Here is a 22,097-nt window from a genome sequence, read left to right as displayed (position 1 = left end):
GATGCTGTCGTGAGGCGACATATTGTACTCCAGAAGAAAGAGGCTCCTCCCTGAAGATCTTGTGGAGGTAAGTGTGCAAACAGCGGAAGCCTAAGCCAGTATGAGGAATGGTGCTCCAGTGAAGAACCAGTGAAGTAGCTGAGTCTATGGCAGGATGGTTTTAAGGATCTCCTGGAGTATGGAATACACACATCTTGCAGATTTAAACAATTTTTTTTTTATCTTCAGTTAACAAAAACTGTGGTATAGACCTTCACCCCACCCTCTTCATCTTCCTCGAGGCATCTTTGTCGTCCTTGAGACGTCATCCTTTGTCTCCTCTGTTCTCTCACGGTCTCTCCATCCGTCCTTATTTTTCAGGACCTTGACATTTTTGAGGAATACCAGTTAGGCATTTTGTAGCATGTCCCTCAGTGTTTTGTGTGGTGTTTTTCTCATGATGAGGCTGAGCTCAAGGGTTTGGGGAAGAATATCATGGAGGTGAGGTGCCCTTTCTGCCACATCTCATCAGGGAGTATGCGATTTCAACACAATTTATTACTGTTGTTGTTAACTTTGGTCACTTGGTTAAGGCAGTGTCTGCCAGGATCTCCACTGTAAAATTACCAATTTTCCATTTTCGAGCACTGGGATACAAATTTCCCAACTAGAGGACACAGTATATATACTGTCCTAGTGCCTCTAAGCGACTCACTCACTGGGTCCAGCTTGTCCTCAGCTCTACCTCCTGAAGGGGGCTATAATCCAATGTGAAGTCATTTGTTTTGTTCCTTCAATTGGTCTAGCTTTGGCTATTGGGAGTTTCCCAGTTGCCTCTGAGTTCCTCTGACATGCCCTCATTCTTTTGTGTTTTGAGAACCTCCTTCCTTCCTGGTACTACAAGAAGATGGTCCAGACGCATCTTTAGCTTTCTCTGTTGCAGCTCCAGAATCAGCCATTTCTCCAAGGAGCCTTGGCTTCTTTCATCGGTTTGGAAACCAGGAGCTGGGCTGTCAATGCTTCTAGGCCCTCTTAGCGGACAGAGTGAGGAGAGCCATATATGTTTGCTATCCTGTGCACATCCACACAGCTATAGTCATTTCTGTGTCTCTCCATCTCTTTGTGTGTTGAGCCGAGGGTGAGCTCATACTGATGTCTTGAACTCTGATCTAGTACTACAGGGTTCATTCTAGCCTTCCCCTCCTTGCTTTCTAGCTTCTCTTCTGACAGTGAGAAACCTGGCTTCAGCCATCCATTATCTACTAGACTGCTCAACACTAGGATACATATGTTTCCAAATTATCAACCCATACTCCTGTGAGAAACAAATTTCCTAACTAGAGTACAGAGTTCATGTACTGTTCTAGTGCCTCTAGCCTTACAATTCCAATCAAAACACCATTTTCCAGAGTTACCTAGATTAGGTTCCCCCTGCCTTTTTTTTTTTTTTTAAACCACTCTCTTTTAGTGGGGATAGTTTTAAGGATAGTTCCAGATACCCAACTTCCATAAATACTGTATTCTGTACCTCTAAGTCATATCAAACTTTAGCATTGCCCCCGGGGATAAATATTTCCAAACCACCAAACAAAGGGAACTTGGAATTATGTATAGTTATTGAGAGACTCAATGAGTCTTGATTGGATGACATCATTTCACAAGTCAGTTGGCTTGCAGAATTTTGCTTTTAATAACATTTCAGGATATTTAATGGATGATTAGGAGCCAGTTTTAGTGATAGATTATTATGATTCTTGACTTAAAACCAGGCAAGAATTGAGGGACACTTTTTTTAAAAAAAGATTTTATTTTTTTGACAGAGAGAGATCACAAGGAGGCAGAGAGGCAGGCAGAGAGAGAGAGGGGAAGCAGGCTCTCTGCTGAGCAGAGAGCCTGATGTGGGGCTCAATCTCAGGACCCTGAGACCACGACCTGAGCCAAAGGCAGAGGTTTAACCCACCTAGCCACCCAGGCGTTCCCCAAGGGACACTTTTAACAAAAATTCCAATTTCTATTTATTTAACTGAATGAGTTTTCCCAGTACTTAATGGCTTGAAAGAAAGGATGAAAGAAAGAAAAGAAAGAAGGAGAAAGAAAGAAAAGCAAGAGAATAATTTTTGAACCTTGTCTATTCCAGCAAAAAGTGAGCATTCATCTAGTGGATACTAATTGGGAGGGGGAAAAAAGCCCATTGACATCTTTAAGTGATAAATTTCCAATACAATTTTACTTTTTATGTTTAATGATTATTTATCAATGTGATTCATTTCTTTTTTTTTTTTTTTTTTTTTTTTTTTTTTTTTTTTTTTTACCAATTCCGTACCTACTGGTACTGTTAATAATTCAATCAAGAATGAAAGAAAGCCTATGATCAGGAAATGTAAATTAATTTCCACTTATATGATAGTGATCAATAAAACTTTGAAGCAGAAAGACATTAGCTATAGGGATAGTTCAAGGAGAGAAAGGAATGATGTAAACTTTGTGATTCTCAAAAGAAGAGCTTACTTAAAAAGAGAATGATGGTTGGTTTCAAATTACCGTGGTTTTTAGATTACTTTGGATATGTTTTACTCGTGTCAGTATTTATAATTGCTGGAAATTACATCCTTTTCAACTATTTAGACATGTAATGGAACGTTTTAGACAGCAGCTTGATGTGCCTTCGCAAATGGGGAATGGGAAGGCGGGGGCGGGGATCGGCGGTGGGTGGTGCCTGTTTGCAGACCACTGGGTTGCGGCCAGTTTGGTAAGGCCGCCAAGTGGAGACCAGTGTTTGTCCGTCTCTTGATAGTATTTGAGCCTTGCACGAAAAACTCTCCCTGTCTCAATTTAGTTCATTTAGAAAACTGGATGACCGCTGCTTTGCTGGGTTGTTGCAAAGAACAGAGGTAATTTCTGCAAAGCGTCTGGTACGCCGTGTGGCGACAAACGGGAGCGCTGTGCTGGTGGAGTGAGAGGCACCGGAGTCCCGACCCAAGACAGCAGAAGGTGACGCGGCCGGGTTTCCAAACTCCCTGGCCTCGGACCGCGCTTCGGGGAGGACGGTGCGGACCAGTCCTCTCTCCGCCAGCGCCCCGCCCCTCTTCCGCCGCGCGGCTCCACCCCTGCAGCCCCGAACCGCAGCGCGCGGGGGAACCCAGATTCCCCCGCAAGGAAGTTTCCCGCCCGGCGGAGCCGGCTCAACAGGTATGCTGCGGGCCGGTCGCCCGGGATCCTGCCCCCGAGCTGCCCCCTGGGCTCCGGGAGCCGCGGGAAAAGGGACCGAGCCCCCGAAGGGTAGACAGGGGCTGGACGGGAACTTCCCGAAGTCCCGGGCCGCGTTGGTCTCCGTGGCAACGCGCTACACACCGAGCTCTGGCGCGGGAGCCAGCTCTGCAGCCCAGCCGGCGGCCGCCTCGCCGAGTGCTCCTAAGGTAGAAGGCTTGTCCCGAGAGCTGGGGGCTTCCACCCCCTGGTGCCGCCGGAGCTCCTGGGCTGGAGTCCTCGTGTTCCAATTCCGCAGCCGCCTCCCTTAAAACCAGGTCCTCGGGTGTCTCCGACCTCCCCTGGCAGCGGAGCTGGTTCCCAGACCCATGCCACCTAGTTGTCCCCTTTCCTACCATGACACAAATGATCGAAAACCTGACCGGCCTGCTCACGCAAGTTTTAAAAGTGGGCATGATGGGACGCCTGGGTGGCTCAGATGGTTAAGCGGCTGCCTTCGGCTCAAATCATGATCCCAGCGTCCTGGAATCGAGTCCCACATCGGGCTCCTTGCTCGGCAGGGAGTCTGCTTCTCCCTTTGCCTCTAGCCTGCCACTCTGTCTGCCTGTGCTTGTGGCTCTGTATCTCTCTCTCTCTCTAACAACAACAAAAAAAGTGGGCATGATGTCCTAATTGTGGTGTAAAGAGGAAATACAAGGAAACGGTTTATAATAAAGTTTGCATTTCAGTCTGCAAATGCTTGGTACGACCACAGTCGAAGAAGAAGGAAAGTAGCCAAGGGCCCGCGCCTGGGCTAGGAGGCACCTCACCTTGACGGCCGCCCACTGTTAGGTCTCCACTCGGCTAAGGCTACCTTGAGCAGCTCAGCCAGCGGGGGCGTGATTTTCCAAACCGGTGCACAATTCTTGGTAATATTCCAAACACAACAAAGTACAACCAAGCCTTGATTTACATGCGTTTGCTTTCCTCGAAAATTCAGTGTTCAGTAAAACTGCAAAAAAAAATATTCTGTATTTACATGTAAAATGCAGTTTGGTGCTAGCTGCAGATCGTTATAAATAGATTTTTCCATGCACATGAAAGTGTGTGGGGACTTGCTAGGGTTGTAGGCCCGCGGGATACTTCTTTATTTTCAGGACCGTGCCTCGCATCTCAGGATATTAGTATTCCAGTCCCCAACCACTTCTAAATGCCATAGTGCTTTTCGCTTCTCTGCAAGGAACAGAAAAACCTCCGCAAATCCCCCAAATGTCCCCTAGGGGGCAGCAAGTCCCCGTTGAGAAGGGCCGAACTGTAAAACCGCACGAGTATTAAGGACATTCCCCCTTTACAGGGGAGCCAAGACCCCCGGGTGTTGTATCTTAGATTCTCAGAACAATCTTGCAAAACCAGGTATTGTTATTTCCATTTTAGTAATTAGGAGAGTGAGGTTTTGAGGGATGAAGTGACTTCCCCAGGATCACAACACTACAGTTATCAAAACGGAGTCGGAGCTCAGATTACACCAAGAAAAAATGTTTCCCCTTCATTGTTGCCTGCCATCCCAAGGAAAGTTATTTGACTTTGTCTTGGTGAGGTTGGTAGGAAAGTTTTACCAAAAGAAGTTCCTTTACACTGCAGTGGTCGGTTGTGTGACTTTGTTCACGTTTATGAAAGATGTGCAATAAAATTTCAGTGCTCTGATTTCAGGAACCACCGTGCGTTGACACCATGGATAATTATGATGTGATTAAGGTCATTGGGGAAGGTGCCTTCGGGAAAGCATTCTTGGCTAACGGGAAATCAGATGGCAAGTACCGTGTTATTAAAGAGGTCGATTTTGCGAAGGTAAAGTGAAGAAGTTCACATTCCTGTTCATTTTCAGTAATATATTCAGTTGGCTTTTAATTTAGTATGAAAAAGAAAGTCATTTTTTTTTTTTTTGGCTCCTTTGAGTTTATAGTATGAACATTAAGCCTCAGTTGACCAGGGGCACCTGGGTGGCTCAGTCGGTTAAGCATCTGTGAAACTGGAACACAATGAGTGTAGAGATTATTTAAAAATAAAATCTTTGAAAAAATCCCTTTAGTTAAAAAAAAAAACCCAAAATGTGTGTAAAATCTACTTGACAAGTTGCACAGCGTGAGTGTACTTAATGCCCCTGAACTGTACAGTTAAAAATGGTTAAAATGGTATTTATTTTATGTTCTATATATTTTACCACAGTTTTTTAATGTTGCAAAGGAAAACAAAAGACCTTCCCAAACTTACACTAAAGCTCAGGTGTAGATGGTTAGCTTTGGAGAGAATGCTTTATTCACCAGTATAGGTCCTTTCTTGTGGCCCTGTGGCATCCTACTACTAGTGTCCTATTATTCTAATGCACTCTCAGAGCTTCTTTCCTCGACATTGTTCTGTTTGCTTGCCTTTGTTTATCTGGCTGCTCTCTCTCAGGTCTGTCTGCCCTCTCACTCCGTAGATGTCCCCCAGCATCTGTTCTTTGCCAACTCTCTTCTCTTTCTCTGGGCAGTCACCTCACTCTTGTCTTTCCCAGTAAGCAGACCACTCTTAAAACTCTCTCCAGCCCTGGTCCCTCCCAGCCCCCGGTTCTGCATTTTATCTGCTCTGTGTTGCACTGTGTTCATGGCATTAGTGTCCTTGTGAGATCCAGGCTCAAAACCATGGGATCACCTATGAGTCTTGTCTCCCTCCATGTCCGATTACTTGCCACATACTGTTGGCTCCTTCTCTTCTCTGAGTTTGTTTTATTTGTTTGGTCAATGCCCTGGGCTGCTTCAGTATCTTTGCCAAGGCTCCGGCTTCCATGTAGAAAATTTTTGATAATGCTCCATCCGTGTCCCCAGACCTTCACTAGGACAGAAGTCATCAGGAAAGATGACTGGATGCATTGTCACTTTTGAGTACATAAAAACATAAAACTTCTGAATGACAAAAAAACACCACGAATAAATTGAAAGGAAGTTGACAGAATGCCAAAATATTTGCAAGTATTAACAAAAAAGTGCTAGCCTTTTATAAATGAATAAAAAGGAAAAACCCATAACCAAAGACGTCATCATACAAAAACTTCAAACTCATGAGTAAAGTAAGAAATATATATCAATACATACAACTTTTTGCTTATACATTTGGGAAAGATAAAGAATATAAAAGTGGGGAAGTGGGGACTCTTCCTCTGATGATGGGAAGGTAGATTGGTATCACTCTGAAGGGAATTCATTAGTATGTATTAAAACCTTAAAACCTTAGAAGGATCCATGCCAAAAAAAAAAAAAGAAGGATCCATGCCCTATTTGCATTATAGGTCCACAGTTGTAAGGATGAAAAAAAATCAGGCCACCAAAAGTTATATATGTATGTGTGTGTGTGATGTTAATAGTACCCACACACATACATGCACATACACATGCACACTAACTGTGATTATTGCTGAGTGATAGGATTTCATCTCTAGTACTCCTCTGCATTTTCAAAATTTTTAATATGAAGCATATATTCTTTTTTTTAAATTATTAATCCTCTTTTTGTATTTTTTTTTCATTTTTATTTATTTATTTGAGGGAGAATGAAAACGAGAGAGATCACAGAGGGATAGAGAAGCACACTCCCCACTGAGCAGGGAGCCCAACGTGGGGCTTGATCCCAGGACCCTGAGATCATGACCTGAGCTAAAGGCAGATGCTTAACCGACTGAGCCACTCAGACGCCCCTGAACTGTATTATTTGTGTAGGCAGAAAAAGCTATCTTTGTTTTGAAAAAGATAGAGAAAAAAGTACACATCCCAGGATCTACTTTTGGGAGTGTACTCCAAGGAAATACCTGGAGATGTACAGTCAGAAAGCAACTTAAGTGTCGAACAGTAGGGGATTGGTTACTTCATTTATAAAAAAGGAAGCAGCTCTTAGAAATCATGTTGCAGGTGAAGTGTTGACGTGAGAAATGTCACAGCTTCTGCTAATTGAGAAAACAGTGTATGTAGAATGAAGTACTCTTGGTAAAAATATGTATTCTCTTTCTCCAAGAATATAGATACCCATGCATGTAGTCACATACATAAAAGGAAGATGTACTTGATTGTTGTTATGTAGGTGGAATGTGGGATTGTGAGTAATTTTTGCCTTGTACTTTTATATTGTTTTGCTCTTTGGATTAGTTTTCACACTCTCTCTGGTTTGTTTTCCCAAATTCCATTTCTAGCTTCCCCTCCACATACCCAGCTGTCTCTGTGCTCGCCCATGGGGCTCTTTTTTCAAGAAGGTCTTTGCCTGTGCGTTTCCAAGCATTAAGACCCTACTTGCTTGGGGCCGAGCTCCAGGAGACCTTCCAGGACCTTCCCACTTGAAGTAATCTCTCTCTGTGTAAATGCATAGCTTTTTACCTGTCCTGCTGCTATGGTACTGATTGTCCTCTTCTCTGATGGGCTTTGTTTTGTGTGTGTGTGTCTGTCCCTTCTCCCCTTACTAAACCGTGTGTGCTGTGCGTGCAGAATGCCTACCTTATTTGTCTTGGCCTTCCACACAGCGCCTAATGATGCTTTGTCCCTGTAGGTAGTCAATACATTTTTATAATTATAAATAATTCAGTGGCTAGACACTTTCAGGCCTTCTAGCTCTGTTGTTAAGATGGTACATACTTAGGAATTACAACACCATTTTAATTCTAAGGAAAGAAGAAAGTATTGGGGAGGTGAATTTTCTATAAGGATATATATTAATTCACTTGATAGTATCTCTCCCATGCTTAGTATACATAATAAAAAGTCAACCATATTTTTCTAATATAGCACTGATTTTTTTCATCCATTTTCTCATGAACTGCCCTGGCCTCCGGGCCATCACTAAGGAGAATGTCATATTAGGCCTTGTTCTTCTTGCTTTCCCATATCTCTTTATATTATTAAATTTGCCTGGCAAGGCCGGTGTCCCAGTATTAATAGGTATTGCTTCTTTCTTCCTTTCTACCCTAATGTAGTTTTTCATTACTTCTTATCTAGAGAAATCTACATTTCCTCACATCACCAGTGTCTCTCCATGCTGTAAACTCTAAATACAAGAACCTGAATGGCTTATGGCTTATTTCTTACAGGTACCAAGCTACTATAATAGTACCAAGCTACTATTTTCTCTCTCATCATCCTACTGTTATCAAGTATATTCTTTTGATTCTTTTTTTTTTTTTTTTTAAGTAAGCTCTTCCCCTAGTGTGGGCCTTGAACTCCCAACCCTGAGATCAAGAGTTGTGTGCTCTAGCAATGGAGCCAGCCAGCCGCCCCTATTCTTTTGATTCTTGCCTCCAAAATGTGTTGTATACTTTCTTGATTAAAAATGAAAGTGTTCATTACACAAATTTTTGAAAAGAACTGAAGGGCAAAATAAGGCCATTTAAAGGAAAATGCAATCACTTGTAACCTCCCTCTTTAAACATTATGGTACATTTTTCTCCAGGCTATTTTTTTTTTTTTTAAGATTTTATTTCTTTATTTGACAGAGACAGTGAGAGAGGGAATACAAGGCAGGGCAGTGGGAGAGGGAGACGCAGGCTTCCCACTGAGCAGGGAGACCGACGTGGGGCTCGATCCCAAGATCCTGGGATCATGACCTAAGCTGAAGGCAGACACTTAACGACTGAGCCACCCAGGCGCCCCTCCAGGCTATTTTTAATGTATAAATACTTTATAAGATACTGGCATGATAGGTGCCATGATAGATATACTCTTCTATAGCATCTTTTTGTACTTAGCAGTATGTCATGAATATTTTCTCAAGTCATTCAGTGTTTTTATATAGTAAAATGTTCTTTGGGGCCCCTGGCTGGCTCAGTTGGAAGTGCATGTGACTCTTGATCTTGGGGTTGTGAGTGCAAGCCCCACATTGGGTGTAGAGATTACTAAAAAAAAGTAAGTAAATAAACTTAGAAAAATAGTCTCATATAATAATATTAAATGTTCCCAATAATAAAGATAATGCTTACCACTGGGTGATAAGCACTGAGTGCCTATTTTACCTCTGCCATCCTACGTGATTTACATATATCAATTCACTTAATTCTTGCAACAGCCCTGAAGATCTATCTTGTGGCTCATTGTATAGATAAAAGAGCTGAGGCTCAAGGATGTTAAGTGATTTGCTCAATGATGCCCAACAGCCAACAGATCTCTCTCACTCTTCTATTGGCTCTTTCTGCTATAACACTTTGCCTCCCTTGATTTTTGATGACTGCATAATATGACATCAGGTTAAGAAACACCAGGGCCGCCTGGGTGGCTCAGTGGGTTAAGCCTCTGCCTTTGGTTCAGGTCATGACCCCAGGGTCCTGGGATCGAGCCCTGCAACAGGCTCTCTGCTCTGCTCAGCAGGGATCCTGCTCCCCCCCTCCCCACTCTACCTGCTTCTCTGCCTATTTGTGATCTCTGTCAAGTAAATAAATAAATACATAAAAAGAAACACCATGATTTAACTATTTTTTTATTTTCAGACATTTATGTTTAATTTTTTAGGGATGATTAAATACCATGTAATAAGAATATAAGTCACTTTTTGAAAGATTTTATTTATTTACTTATTTGAGAGAGAGACAGGGAGAGTGAGCAAGAGGGAGAGAGAATCTGAAGCAGCCTTCCTGTTAAGCGCAGAGCCTGACACAGACTCGATCCCACAACCATGAGATCATGACCTGAGCCAAAACCAAGAGTTGGACACTTAACTAACTGAGCCATCCAGGCGCCCCTAAGTTATTCTGATTAAACAAACTATGTACACATGTTTACCTCTGTGTGCATTAAGTAAAAATATTTAGCAATTAGCAGCAATTACTCCTAAGGAATGGGAATTAATGGAATGGGTGGGGAGGACAAGGGGGAGTTTCACTTTCATCTTGTTCATGACAGTAATTAAAAAACTAATGACAAAGCATGGTAATGAAGGTTTTATATGAAAACACTTGTTACATTTCTGATTATTTTCTTTCGATAAATTTCTAGAAGAGATAATAAGCCAAAAACAGGAGCAATTTAAAGTTTCTTAGTTCATGTTGTAAAATTGCTTCCGCCCCACATTTATACACCTATACCAGAAGTATAGGTGTGCCTGTTTGCTGCTTTTTGGATAATCCTAGGTATTAACATACTTGTCTTTGTTTATATCATAGGTGAAACATTGCATCAAATTTTATTTCAGTCTTTGTTCTTTAATTTTTTAAAAAATTTATTTATTTATTTTACACAGAGAGAGAGAGATCACAACCAGGCAGAGAGGCAGGCAGAGAAAGATGGAGATTTAGATCTTTAGATTATTGAGTGGGGTTGGATATTTTTTTCTGTTTCTCATTTTTGTTTCTTTTCTTTTTTATGAGTTGCCCATAAAATATTTTGCCATATTTGTATTAGCAGGTTTGCCCTTTTTGCCTTGTTAATTTGCCAGAACTCCTTACATATTATAGATACTGAAATATTTGCCACATCTATTGCCAGTATTTGTACCTAGCTATAAAAATACAGTCACCTACCTACGTGTGCCTTTTGGTTTTGTGTCTAATGTTCTTTTGAAAAACAGTAGTTAAAGTGGTTGAGTAGCCAAGTCTGTCAATCTCGTAGGAGTAATTCAGTTACTTGTGTTTTGAAACTCACATGGAGCAGCTGTTTTTACATTTAAATTGGGGTGGAAGAGACAGAAGCTGAGATTTAAATGATTTACAGAAGGATACATAGGTAGGAGGCAGTAAAGTTGGGATTGAGAACGTTAATGTTTAAAAAATGCTTAACTCTCAGTGAGGATGAGAAGTACGGTAACTCACACATACCGCGTGGGCTGGTGTTAAAGACCATTAGAGAAGGAGCGGGGGAGAGGAGCAGGTGACCTGCTGGGGCTGGAAAGGGGGTGCGGCCAGGCCAGAAGTCAGGTGGAGATGACCAGTCAGGCAATCGCAAAGTGTCAAGAACGAGGAAGAAGGGGTGAGAGCGAGGTGTGGCCACTGCCACTGGCACCGAAACAATCAAAAAATACTTTCAGTAGATGATCTGCCGAGTAATAAGAAAATGCATCAAATCAAAATGAGGTCTCAAGAGACCATTTTTATTTGAAAATGAAAAATGTAGTAATCGTACTACAGAATTTTACCAGCCTGATTGAGGGGATATATGACTTTTTTTTTTTTTTTTTAATTTCATGTGTTTCTTTTCAGCAATGGTTGCTGCTGGAACATTGCCTTTTTATAAGGAATTTCTTTGTTGCTGAGAGATAAATATTAAAATAAGTTTCCTTCAGAGGCCTAAGTAATTAACAAGTTGCCACCAAAGCAACTGAACCTTTAATACAGCAGACCTACACCAGAAATATTTATTTTCTTGTTTACAATTATCACCGACAAACCATTGATTCACTATAGATCACGCTGTTAATTCTAGGAATGTCATTTCCTGTCATTGAACGATCAGTTTCAGAAGTGGCATTAGAAGCCAATGAAATCTTCGAGAATTTTAGATGATAGCAGAAAGCATCTTCTTGAAAACAAATTATTGATAACTACTTAGATTACTTTATAGATAATACTATATAGATAATAGTATCTTTATACTCTGTCTCTTAATGTAATTTAGATGCCCAACCAAGAAAAAGAAGCTTCAAAGAAAGAAGTAATTCTTCTGGCCCGAATGAAGCATCCCAACATTGTAACCTTCTTCAGTTCGTTTCAAGGTTTGGCTTTCTAATATTCTTCAAGTGCTTTAATAATATAGTGTAGGCCCATAGACATCTAGAAAAGATTTTTGAGAACTGTGCATAGATTCATTTTTTTAAAGGGACTCATTTTCCCATTTCCTTAAATCATAATTTGAGACACTGACTTTATTTCCTTGCTAGTGAGTTTTTGTAGAAAACTTCTAAGTTTGCTTAATTTTTCCCTCTCCTTAATTCTTGTTGCCTCGATAGTTAATGCTGGTGTATTGGTTTTGCTACAGTAAGAACCCCTAAGTTGTGGCCTCCCAGTAATCCACATAGATTTCTCACATTACACCTTGGCTGTGAGCGGGTGGGGTCTGCAGTCTGGGGTCCAGGTGATGGAACAGCCAAGACAGGGAGCATGCTGAGCGAGAGGATGGGACAAGACACGGAGCCTGCCACGCGATCACTCTCAGAGCCCTGTTAGGATGTGACCTGTTTCTCATTTTCTGTCTGAGCTCCCATTCCTGTTGGCAAAGCAGCCATGCAGCCAGCCCGGGTCATGGGGTGACAGGGACGGTGTACTCTGCCTCTGAGAGTTCTTGCATGTGCTGGGGCAACAGGTGAGCCCCCGATCCTCTTACAGCAAACAGCCACGCTCGCGGGGAAAAACATGCCTGAACACAACATCTCTTCTGCCTCCGTCTACAGTCAGCAAAACAGGCAGAAGTTTCTGTCCTGGCAGAGCTTACCTTCTAGGGGGAAGAGACAGGCCATAAACACGTTTCCTGTAGGTCGGGTGCATCTTAGGCTGTGATGCACTGTGTCTGCCCACAGCTCACCACGGGGCATCCCCCTGCCAACCCCTGGCATTGGGCTGGGAGCTTGGATTCCCAGGCTGTAAGTAGTTAATGGAGCAGGAATGTCTTCAATGTCTTTAAGCGCCCTCGGGGGTGTACAAATCAGGAGATAAATATGCAGAGCCACTCTATTTTGAGCTTTCACACTGTGTAGAGCACTTGGTTCCTTACAAACTAAAATGACTGTGTTCAGAGCAGTTCTCTGTATGGCCCTCTTTGACTGCTGGGTATTTAAGAGAGTTCTCAGGGCTCTTGTGTGGTCTTCCTGGGACTGGAGCAGTAGACGTGAGCAGGAAGTCGAGTTCTTTTGAACAACTTCTAAGGGGCAGCCACTGAATAAAATGCCCTCCTTTCCCATTCTTGGATTCCTAACAAAGCCAGAAGACGATCTTTCTTTTCCTCATTCTTTGGGTTGTTGCTGTGACTCCCTCTGTCTGGCTAAAGTCTACTCATGCTCAGGCCTTCTTCGAGACTGCGGTTCCCATTATGGCGCATAATGGGAACCGCATAACATGCGGTTGCATAACATGCATGCATAACATGCATGCATAACACGTCTGCCCTTGTGCACATGCCTCTGTTTAGAGGACTAAGTCCAAATTCCTTTCGGATAGTGGTGTTAAGAATTCTTCTGTCACCACTTGATCCTCCACATCCAGCGCTTAGTAGGTGCTTAATCCCCAGTGGTTGAGTGACTACATGGACTGGACCCCTTTCACAGAGTAGTCTATGTCTTTATGCCAAATAGACATTTGAGGACCATGGACACAGGTGCTATTATAAAATTAGAGGTCATTTGGACCACATAAATGACCTCCACTGAGTCTGTTTATATTGTAAGCTTAAACTTTCTTAGAACAGCTTTATTTTTTGTTTTTGAAGTTGAGTGCCCCTGTGTTTAGGAAAGTTAGAGCTATGGGGATGCCCTGGGTTTGCCTGTCAGGTTTTCGGGACTTGAAACCTGGAGCTTATCAAGATAAAGGCTTTGTTTACTCTCAACAGCTTGTCTCAGAACAGAAGAACCATTGCTCTAGTTCAGCAAATGTTTCTCTGTAGAAAGCATGAACTTTTTATAAGTTTGACGCGATGTATGAAAAACAGGACATGTAGTGAGATTTTCCTATAGGTAAATTGATTCCACTTAAATTCCTTCAATAAATATTTATCAAGTCCTCTTACATGCTGGGTGTGTCCTGGGTTTCATCGGTGAACACAGGAGGCAGAAGCTCTTCCTGCACTGTTGTTTTCTATTGCTCCGTAACAAACCATCACAAATTCAATGGCTCCAACCAACACCCATTTATCCTTTCCTGACCCCTCTAGATCACAGGTCTGGGTGTGACTCTGCTCAGGGCCCCACAGCTGGGTCTGGTCTCTCCATGGAGGTGCAGAGTTCCCTGCCCTGCTTACTTACATTGTTGGCAGAACTCATCTACTAGGATCATAAGAATGAGGGGTCTGCTTTCTTTTTTTTTTTTTTTTAAGATTTTATTTATTTATTTGACAGAGAGAGATCACAAGTAGGCAGAGAGGCAGGCAGAGAGAGAGAGGAGGAAGCAGGCTCCCTGCTGAGCAGAGAGCCCGATGCGGGACTCGATCCCAGGACCCTGAGATCATGACCTGAGCCGAAGGCAGCGGCTTAACCCACTGAGCCACCCAGGCGCCCAGGGGTCTGCTTTCTTGCTAGCTGTTCACTGGGGGTAGTTATGGCCTTCTGGAGGCCAACAACCCTTCCATGCCCTATGGCCCCTTCAGTAGGCCTTCTTCCACTTGCAATCTCTCCCTTCCTCTGTCTCTGACCTCTAGACCTAGATCTTGATGGCTCTGATAATTAGGTCAAGGCCCCCAGGTAAAATCTCCTTTTCTATGAACTCAAAGTCAACTGACTTCAGCGATATCAGCGAAATCCCCTCTGCTGTATGTCGTGACATCGTCACGGGAGTGATAGCCCGTTGTATCTACAGGTCCTACCTGCACTCCCAGGGAGGGAGCCCACACCGTGTGTGCACTGGGGCTGTGGGTGGGGAGAGACAGACAATAAATGGAGGCTAACCGAGAACCACATTGTAGAGTATGTTAGAAGGTAGTAAATGCTGGGGCAACGTAAAAGGGCGGGGCAGGAGTATGGAAACAATTTCTAGCAGGGTGGTCATTCGAGGAAAGGCTGGAAGATCCACGCTCAGCTCTGCTGAAGAACTTTCTGGGCCAGAGGACCAGCTACTGCAATGGCATGAGGGCAAGAGCAGGCCTGGCGGGTTAAAGCACTGGCCAGGAGGCCTTTGGGAAGGGCTGTCTGCTCTGGGCCCTGAGCATCTCTGCACATCTCTGCCGAACGTGCCAGGAGTGCAAAGTCCTGACCGCTGTCTCCCCAGGCTGTATCTCGGGTTTGTGGTGAGGGACACTTGAAAGGCAAGATATCTCCAAGGCAGAGCTGGCCTATTTGCTGCTCACTGGAAAGAGGCAGCTTCCTCCAGCTCAGGTTCCTCTCTTGTCACATTGCCCACAGCAGGTGCACACGTCCGTCTAGGCTCATGTGTTTTACCTCCGTGGGATGAGTGCTAATGTGAAGCTCTGACACCTGCTTTTGCCAAGAGTAATAAAGTCCTTGGCCACTGGCCCAGGAGTCAAATGTCCTAGCATCCATGATATAGTCAGAGGTTTGTAAGTGGGGGAGAGACACAGAGCCCTGTGGGATGTCTTGTGAGTACAGTGCAATGGGCAAGAGAGAAGAGTAGAAGTACCTTCATTCTTGATGCTGACTCTGTGTCCCTCCTTGATTTGGGGCACTAAAATGCTCTTATTTTATGGAATGATGGTGATATGGGTGATACTTCATCAAATCTAGGGGCCATAGGTTACTAGATGCACCATTACATGCTAATTCCGAGGAACAATACTGCCAACTTGACAAAACAGAGCTCTTCCTTAACCCAATTTTTATTTTCTATGTATTAAAAGAGCTTTTTAAGACGTATTTACTTTCTGTTCTTCTTGTACGTACATAAAAAGGAAACTACAAGTGAATTAAATTGGTTAATTTAATTCACTGGGTCCACAGCAACCAATTGAAAGATGCCAATGTCTGTAAGATGCCATCCTGATTTTTACAAAGTGCACTTAAGAATGAATTAATTACAATATTAATTAATTAATTTTTGCATGTTGGAATTTGACCATAGAAAGCTTGGTTAATGTTAGTCCCTACTATGAGTGCCCCTCGGTAGTTTAGAAAGTTTAATGACCAGTGAGCTTCATAATTCGAGAAGTTGCTGCCCTATAGTGTGTCCTGCACTTCTTTTTTAGAGCATCCTTTTCCTCCTTTTTTCTGCATTTTCAAATATTATACCTGCTTTAAGACCAAACACAGATCTGTCCCTTAATGGAAAGGAACCTCTCTCACGTCTGCTCTGAGAACCTCCAAACTTGTACTCACGTGGCACATAATATGCTGTATTATAATGCTAGTGTATAATCTTCATTTCCATCTGTGAGACTGGAGGCCATGCGGACAATAATTATTTCTTATACCTCTTCCCCCTTCCCCTACAGTGCTTACTTTGCTTAAACAGATGGAGAATTTGAGAATATAAATGATCTTTCCAGAAAGTTCTAAGCCCATCGCATACGAAAATTAATGGTGGCTAGAGGGGTGGGGGAGGATGCATATTTAGAAGCAAATGATACTCATTGACCCAAATAGTTTCTTCAAGATGGCTCTGCCGTGATTAATCCTGAAGCAGCCACTTAACTTCTTTCACAGAAAGCCAGTGTAAGGCAGAGTGAGTTGAAGGTTGGTGGCAAGGAAGTAAAATGGAGCCCTTTCTCCTTAGTTTTCCTGATTTCGGCAGTCCCACTGCCATTCGTTCATCACTGAAGTGGCCCTCTCAAGGACTGAGCTATGAGAAATAGCAGTTCTCCTAAAACTCACGCATTCCTAAAGATAATTTACCCCCTAAATCATTAGGGCATGTCCGGAAACACCTTCTTAAAACCTTCCTGGACTCTCCAGGTCTGTCGTTCACTGTCTCTTGTCTTCATTGCCCTCTAAGCCACAGACTACTGCGGTGGCTCTTCTCACCTGTGCTGACCGACTCCCCAACTAAACGGTCGCCTCCTCATGTGGGAAGGATGGCTTGTGTGCTTTATATTCCCAGCACCTCATTCCTTGGCCTGTCCTCAATAACGGTCCGTTGATGAATGAATGGATCTGTCCCCTTTAAGGAGGTGGGAGTCGAAGTGTTCTGTGAGAGGAGCCCTGAGTTTGTGAATTAGCCGCAGTGGAGGGCAGACGCTATCAAGGTGCTCACAGCCTCTCCGGAGCTGGTTTAAGCTCCTTGAAAGAGAGAGGGAGCAAATGATAGCTCTTTGGCAAGAGATTCTGAAATTTAGTGGATACTCAACATGAGGCAAAACACGAGGAGGATTAATACTTGTTTTTAAGCCTGATTTTATGCCGTTTTTTGTTGCGTTCCTTAGATGGTTTTATGAAACCACTTAACCGCCCTTCCTGAAGCCCCTTCCAGGTGGCAGTTCCCATGCCAGGTGTAGGGAAGACAAAAGAACAAAGTGGGGACTCTGTCTGCAGGGAACCCACAGAGGAGTGGGAGAAACGAACAACAGAGAAGGAGCCCTTTCCAGCAGGAGCCCCGCTGGTGGTTGGCTGGTTCTGGGGAAAAACTGGTTGAGCAGGAAATTGCACACACATATTTATTTTCATCTATAAATGCACAATCATTTGCCAAACTTTTGATATAAGACCAAGGCCTCATCTTGGATGATGAACACATGGAATAGACTTCTGAAGACTCCTTCTTGGGCAGACTACTCCCCTTGTTTCTGGCTTCCCATTTCCTTTCCTTAGAGTGGAGTCAGAATTTACAGACAGTCTGGGTGCACAGTCTTTTTAAAGCTTTGTCAGTTATTTTCCACTTGTCTTACCCAACATGTAGGTCGAAGACACCCCTCTTTGTTTTTTAAAGCTACTTTCTTTTACTGAGTTCTCCACAGTAGTCAATATAGGTTTTGTAGAAATAACCACATCTGTCTTTTTCCATTCATTTTTCATCAGTTCGTGCAATAATGGCAATAACAAGTGTAATTGGCTGAACAGATTTGGGGATGGACACCATGATCTTGGTGACAATTCATGGGAACAGAGATACCTGAGCATGCGGGAGAGTCTAGTAGGCTCCAGGGGTACCCCTGAGTGGGCAGCAGGAATGGTGACGACTACAGAAAGTAGGTCAGGGAGAGGTTAGTTTAGAAGAGTGTCCATTGTGCTCAACGACATAGTTGAGTAAGTGCCATATAAATAAAAGGTTACACCCAAAGTTCAAAGGTCTATTAATGCTTCCTGGGGTTTGGGTTAAGATTCATGGCTGCCGTATAACAGAAGATTTCTCATCTCTGGCAGGAATGTGTTCATAATCGTTGTTACCATTTATGGAACTCTCATTATATGCAGGCATTGTTGTGAGTCTCTGACACAGATGAACTCGTTTAACCTTTGCAACAATCCTTAGAGGAGTTTCCATATTATTATCTCCACCTTACAGATGAGATAATGAGGCACAGAGAAATTTAAATAACTTGCCCAGAGTCAAAGAGCTAAGAATGTTAAGTGGCGAAGTGGGCCGAGAATCCAGTCCATGATTCTGCAGCCAGCGTTTTTAACTGTTGTATAATGCATTTTCTGTATATTCTCCACTTTTGAGAGCACGAAAGGTAATGATGCCTTTTCTTACAGAGAACAACAGGTTGTTCATTGTGATGGAGTACTGTGACGGAGGGGATCTCATGAGAAGGATCCGTAGACAACGGGGAGTGTTATTTAGTGAAGATCAGGTAAAAATGCCTCCAGTTTGCCTTTTAATTCATACTAGGGGGAATTAAATTCATAATGCCATAGGTACGAGGCCGTGTATATATACAGCATGATTTCTGGCAGAGAAATTCAAACGTACAGTAGTGGATCAATATTGTTGATAGATTTAGTACAGAACAGATCTGCAATTGAACTTAAATTGAATCTCTTTTTGAGAGTGAACCTTGAGAAGAAGATAGTGCTGTTTTGGGGCAATCTCAAGTAGGATGCCCTTGAGATCAATCTTCATGGCTAAAAAATTGTGAATGTGGCTATTCCTCAGCCATTTTAAATGTGACATATTTATAGCTTCACTCTTCTTCCTTTTACCATTTAGTACGCTGTTATAAAATAGCTCTCCCACTTTGCTAGGGAGCATAGGGGCCCTTCATGGCAATGGCTATTTAGTTTCATTGATTATGAAGAGAGAGGAGAGAAAGGCCGAGAATAATGGCCTCGATTCCCATTCTCTCTTCACACAAACACATTTTTCTTCCACCCTCTGAGCGTCCGTTGGAACCCTCTTGGGAGCTGTGCCTGTGAAGGGCACAGCAGGAATGTGTGTGTGTGGAAGGGAATCCGAATGGGGCCTGTGTGACGGGTGGGGAGCAGCGCTCAGGAATGGCCCGCCGCCGCCGTCTTTCGGCAGTTTGTTTCTGTGTCCTATTTTACTATTGAAAGACCTCACACCGGTGTCATTTCCTCCTAGAGCTAAAATGGAATAGTTTGAAAGTACACATTTATCCCTAAAACTTTGTAAATTTAATCAACCATCCTTCCTATGCTCCTTCATATTATATATTAAATTCAGTATTTGTAGAAACCCTCCTTTCTTCCCCTCTAGGGATTATTTTGCCACATTTTTTTTTTAAAGTTTGCTTTGCTTTTTTTTTTTTTTTTTTAAGATTTTTATTTATTTATTTGACACACACAGAGAGGGAGAGATCACAAGTAGGCAGAGAGGCAGCCAGAGAGAGCCCGATGTGGGGCTCGATCCCAGGACCCTGGGATCATGACATGAGTTGAAGGCAGAGGCTTTAACCCACTGAGCCATCCAGGCACCCCTATTTTGCCACATTTAATAAAAATGGTCTTCACCACAAAATTTTTCCCTTTGTTGGAAAAGAGCTAAAATTACAATCTTAGCATCTGGAGTATGGCTATTTTTTTCTTTTGTTGTCCTTTTTTTGTGGAATCTGGCGGACAAGGAACCAATGACATTTTGGAAGTTTAAAGAAGTCTTTATAAGCATAGAACACATTTTTAAAAAGAAGCTCATGGCCAGCTAATTTAAAATAAAATCATGACTAAGAAATGAAATTAAGTTCCAAAAATTTCAAAAGTAAAATATTTGTTTTTATATTATATACACATATATTGATAGTTCATTGAAAATTTTAATAACCTCACAGATTCTCTGCTTCCTCTTTCCCTCTCTGCCTTGGCAACCCCTTTCCATGGAAAAGGAAACACTGATGGCACCAGGGTTATCAGGAAATGCTGCTTATCTGCTATCCTGATGCAGTCAGCAAACCTGTGTTAAGAGAAAAAAAAAGCAGGAACTGCCTCCCTTTCTCCTCTGCTTCTGCATCGTCTCTTTTCTGTACGTGGAGCTCCCTTCGTTACCTGCACATTTAGATTGCCTTTGTGCACCTTCATTTTTTTTCTATAAAAAGAGAATAGTGTGATTAGATGATATATCTAAAATAGTTTCATTCACATAAATACATACACATAAATATGTTATTTCTCTCTTTTTGCATATTTTCATGAAGACATTTCAGTGGCCACCAGACTACTGATTGGCTTTGTTTTATGTTCCCTCTACAGATTCTGAGTTGGTTTGTACAGATTTCTCTAGGACTAAAATATATTCATGACAGGAAGATCTTACATAGAGACATAAAAGCTCAGGTAACAGCTTGGAGAGATCAAGACAGAACTGATCTTTCGTTTTCTTGAAATATCTCCAACAACATAGCATTTTCTCCATTTATAGAACATTTTTCTTAGCAAGAGTGGAATGGTTGCAAAACTTGGGGACTTTGGTATAGCAAGAGTTCTGAACAAGTAAGTATTTTTAAAAATCATTTTCTATTTATAACAGCCAAAATATGTATTTTTAGGTATCATGAATTAAGATATTTAAAGTTTGGTTTCCAGATAATTTTAGAGAGCTATTTATATAAATTCATTAAATCATTCATTCATATGATGTTTTGCCTATGATTAAAATTTCCAAGATTAATCTTGGTATAATAGAAATATAGTAGCAATGTTTTATAGTATGATATAAGTTTATCAAATGAGTTGTAACTGCATATGCATAAAGCTGGTGAGAATTGAGTGCAACAGGCAAATTCGCACATGCTCTGGGCAATATATTGATGCAACTATTTTGGAAGACATTTTGTTGGTAATAAACATCAAGAGTTTTTTAAATGTTCTCTTTGTTCTAAATGAATAGTTTGATATTTGGACTAATTTAAATGCCTAATAATTGGGAAATGGGTAAATTTTATAAAGCTTGGCACAAGCATATACCTGAATGTTACATGGCCACTCACATTTATGATTTTGAAGACTTCTTGATAATGTGAGAACAAACTTTGTTACATTAAGACAAAAATGGAATTCGGAATTTTAAATACTCTGTGATCACAGCTATATGAAAAATATGCATGGAAAAAAAACAAGAAGCAAATATATCCACATTTTAATAATAACTATTTTGGAATAGTAAGATTCTAGGTAACTTTTTTCTTCTTTATTCACTCCCATATTTTCCAAATTTTAAGTTCATGTCTGCATTACTTTGATAATTGGAAAGGGGGAACTCTTTCCACATCTAAGAGTTTTGTAATGTAACAATCGTATTTCTGGGGCGCCTGGGTGGCTCAGTGGGTTAAGCCGCTGCCTTCGGCTCAGGTCATGATCTCAGGGTCCTGGGATCGAGTCCCGCATCGGGCTCTCTGCTCAGCGGGGAGCCTGCTTCCTCCTCTCTCTCTCTGCCTGCCTCTCTGCCTACTTGTGATCTCTCTCTGTCGAATAAATAAATAAAATCTTTAAAAAAAAAAAAAAAAAAAAAAAAACAATCGTATTTCTTTGTGAAGCCTTTAACTATAAATATTTGTTTATGTGTAGATTTTGGGCTGGTGAAGTATAAGTTTAAAAATCAATTTATTTTACTACTCTGTTATTAATATGCAATAACATATACTCCTATAACAAACCATGTTATTTTATTATCTAACATAACTTACTAGTTCCATGGAACTCGCTAGAACTTGTGTTGGAACACCATACTACCTATCCCCAGAGATCTGTCAGAATAAACCCTACAACAATAAAACGTGAGTTGCCAACGATTGGTTCAAAAGTCTCTATAAAGCGGGCAGATTCTTTCTCATGGTACTTTCATAATTTCATTTCCTTCACCTGTGAAATGGGGATCACGGTGACTGTCTCCAACCACCTCAGTGTCCCCTGAAGCTTTTGAACATATTTAGAAGAAAGACATTTCATCTGAAGAC

The 22,097-nt window shown here is 42.0% G+C and overlaps 1 protein-coding gene across 3 annotated transcripts in view; it reads left to right on the top strand.

Annotated features, from left to right (window-relative positions):
* Positions 1 to 3,076: 3,076 nt before the first annotated feature.
* Positions 3,077 to 22,097, top strand: part of NEK5 (NIMA related kinase 5) — a 72,376-nt gene continuing 53,355 nt past the window's right edge. For all 3 annotated transcript variants that reach the window (XM_059144067.1, XM_059144066.1, XM_059144069.1), the window contains exons 1-7: positions 3,077 to 3,168; positions 4,876 to 5,013; positions 11,781 to 11,877; positions 18,448 to 18,545; positions 20,395 to 20,478; positions 20,564 to 20,634; positions 21,831 to 21,917. In XM_059144067.1, the coding sequence (XP_059000050.1) occupies positions 4,897 to 5,013; positions 11,781 to 11,877; positions 18,448 to 18,545; positions 20,395 to 20,478; positions 20,564 to 20,634; positions 21,831 to 21,917 (554 nt within the window). In that variant the 5' untranslated portion in view covers positions 3,077 to 3,168; positions 4,876 to 4,896. The remainder of the gene's footprint in view (positions 3,169 to 4,875; positions 5,014 to 11,780; positions 11,878 to 18,447; positions 18,546 to 20,394; positions 20,479 to 20,563; positions 20,635 to 21,830; positions 21,918 to 22,097) is intronic.

The sequence above is a fragment of the Mustela lutreola genome, chromosome 13 (genome assembly GCF_030435805.1).
Source record: "Mustela lutreola isolate mMusLut2 chromosome 13, mMusLut2.pri, whole genome shotgun sequence".
NCBI classification, from domain to species: domain Eukaryota; kingdom Metazoa; phylum Chordata; class Mammalia; order Carnivora; family Mustelidae; genus Mustela; species Mustela lutreola.
Note: the sequence above shows the minus strand (reverse complement) of the source record. Positions and strands in the feature narration are given on the sequence as shown.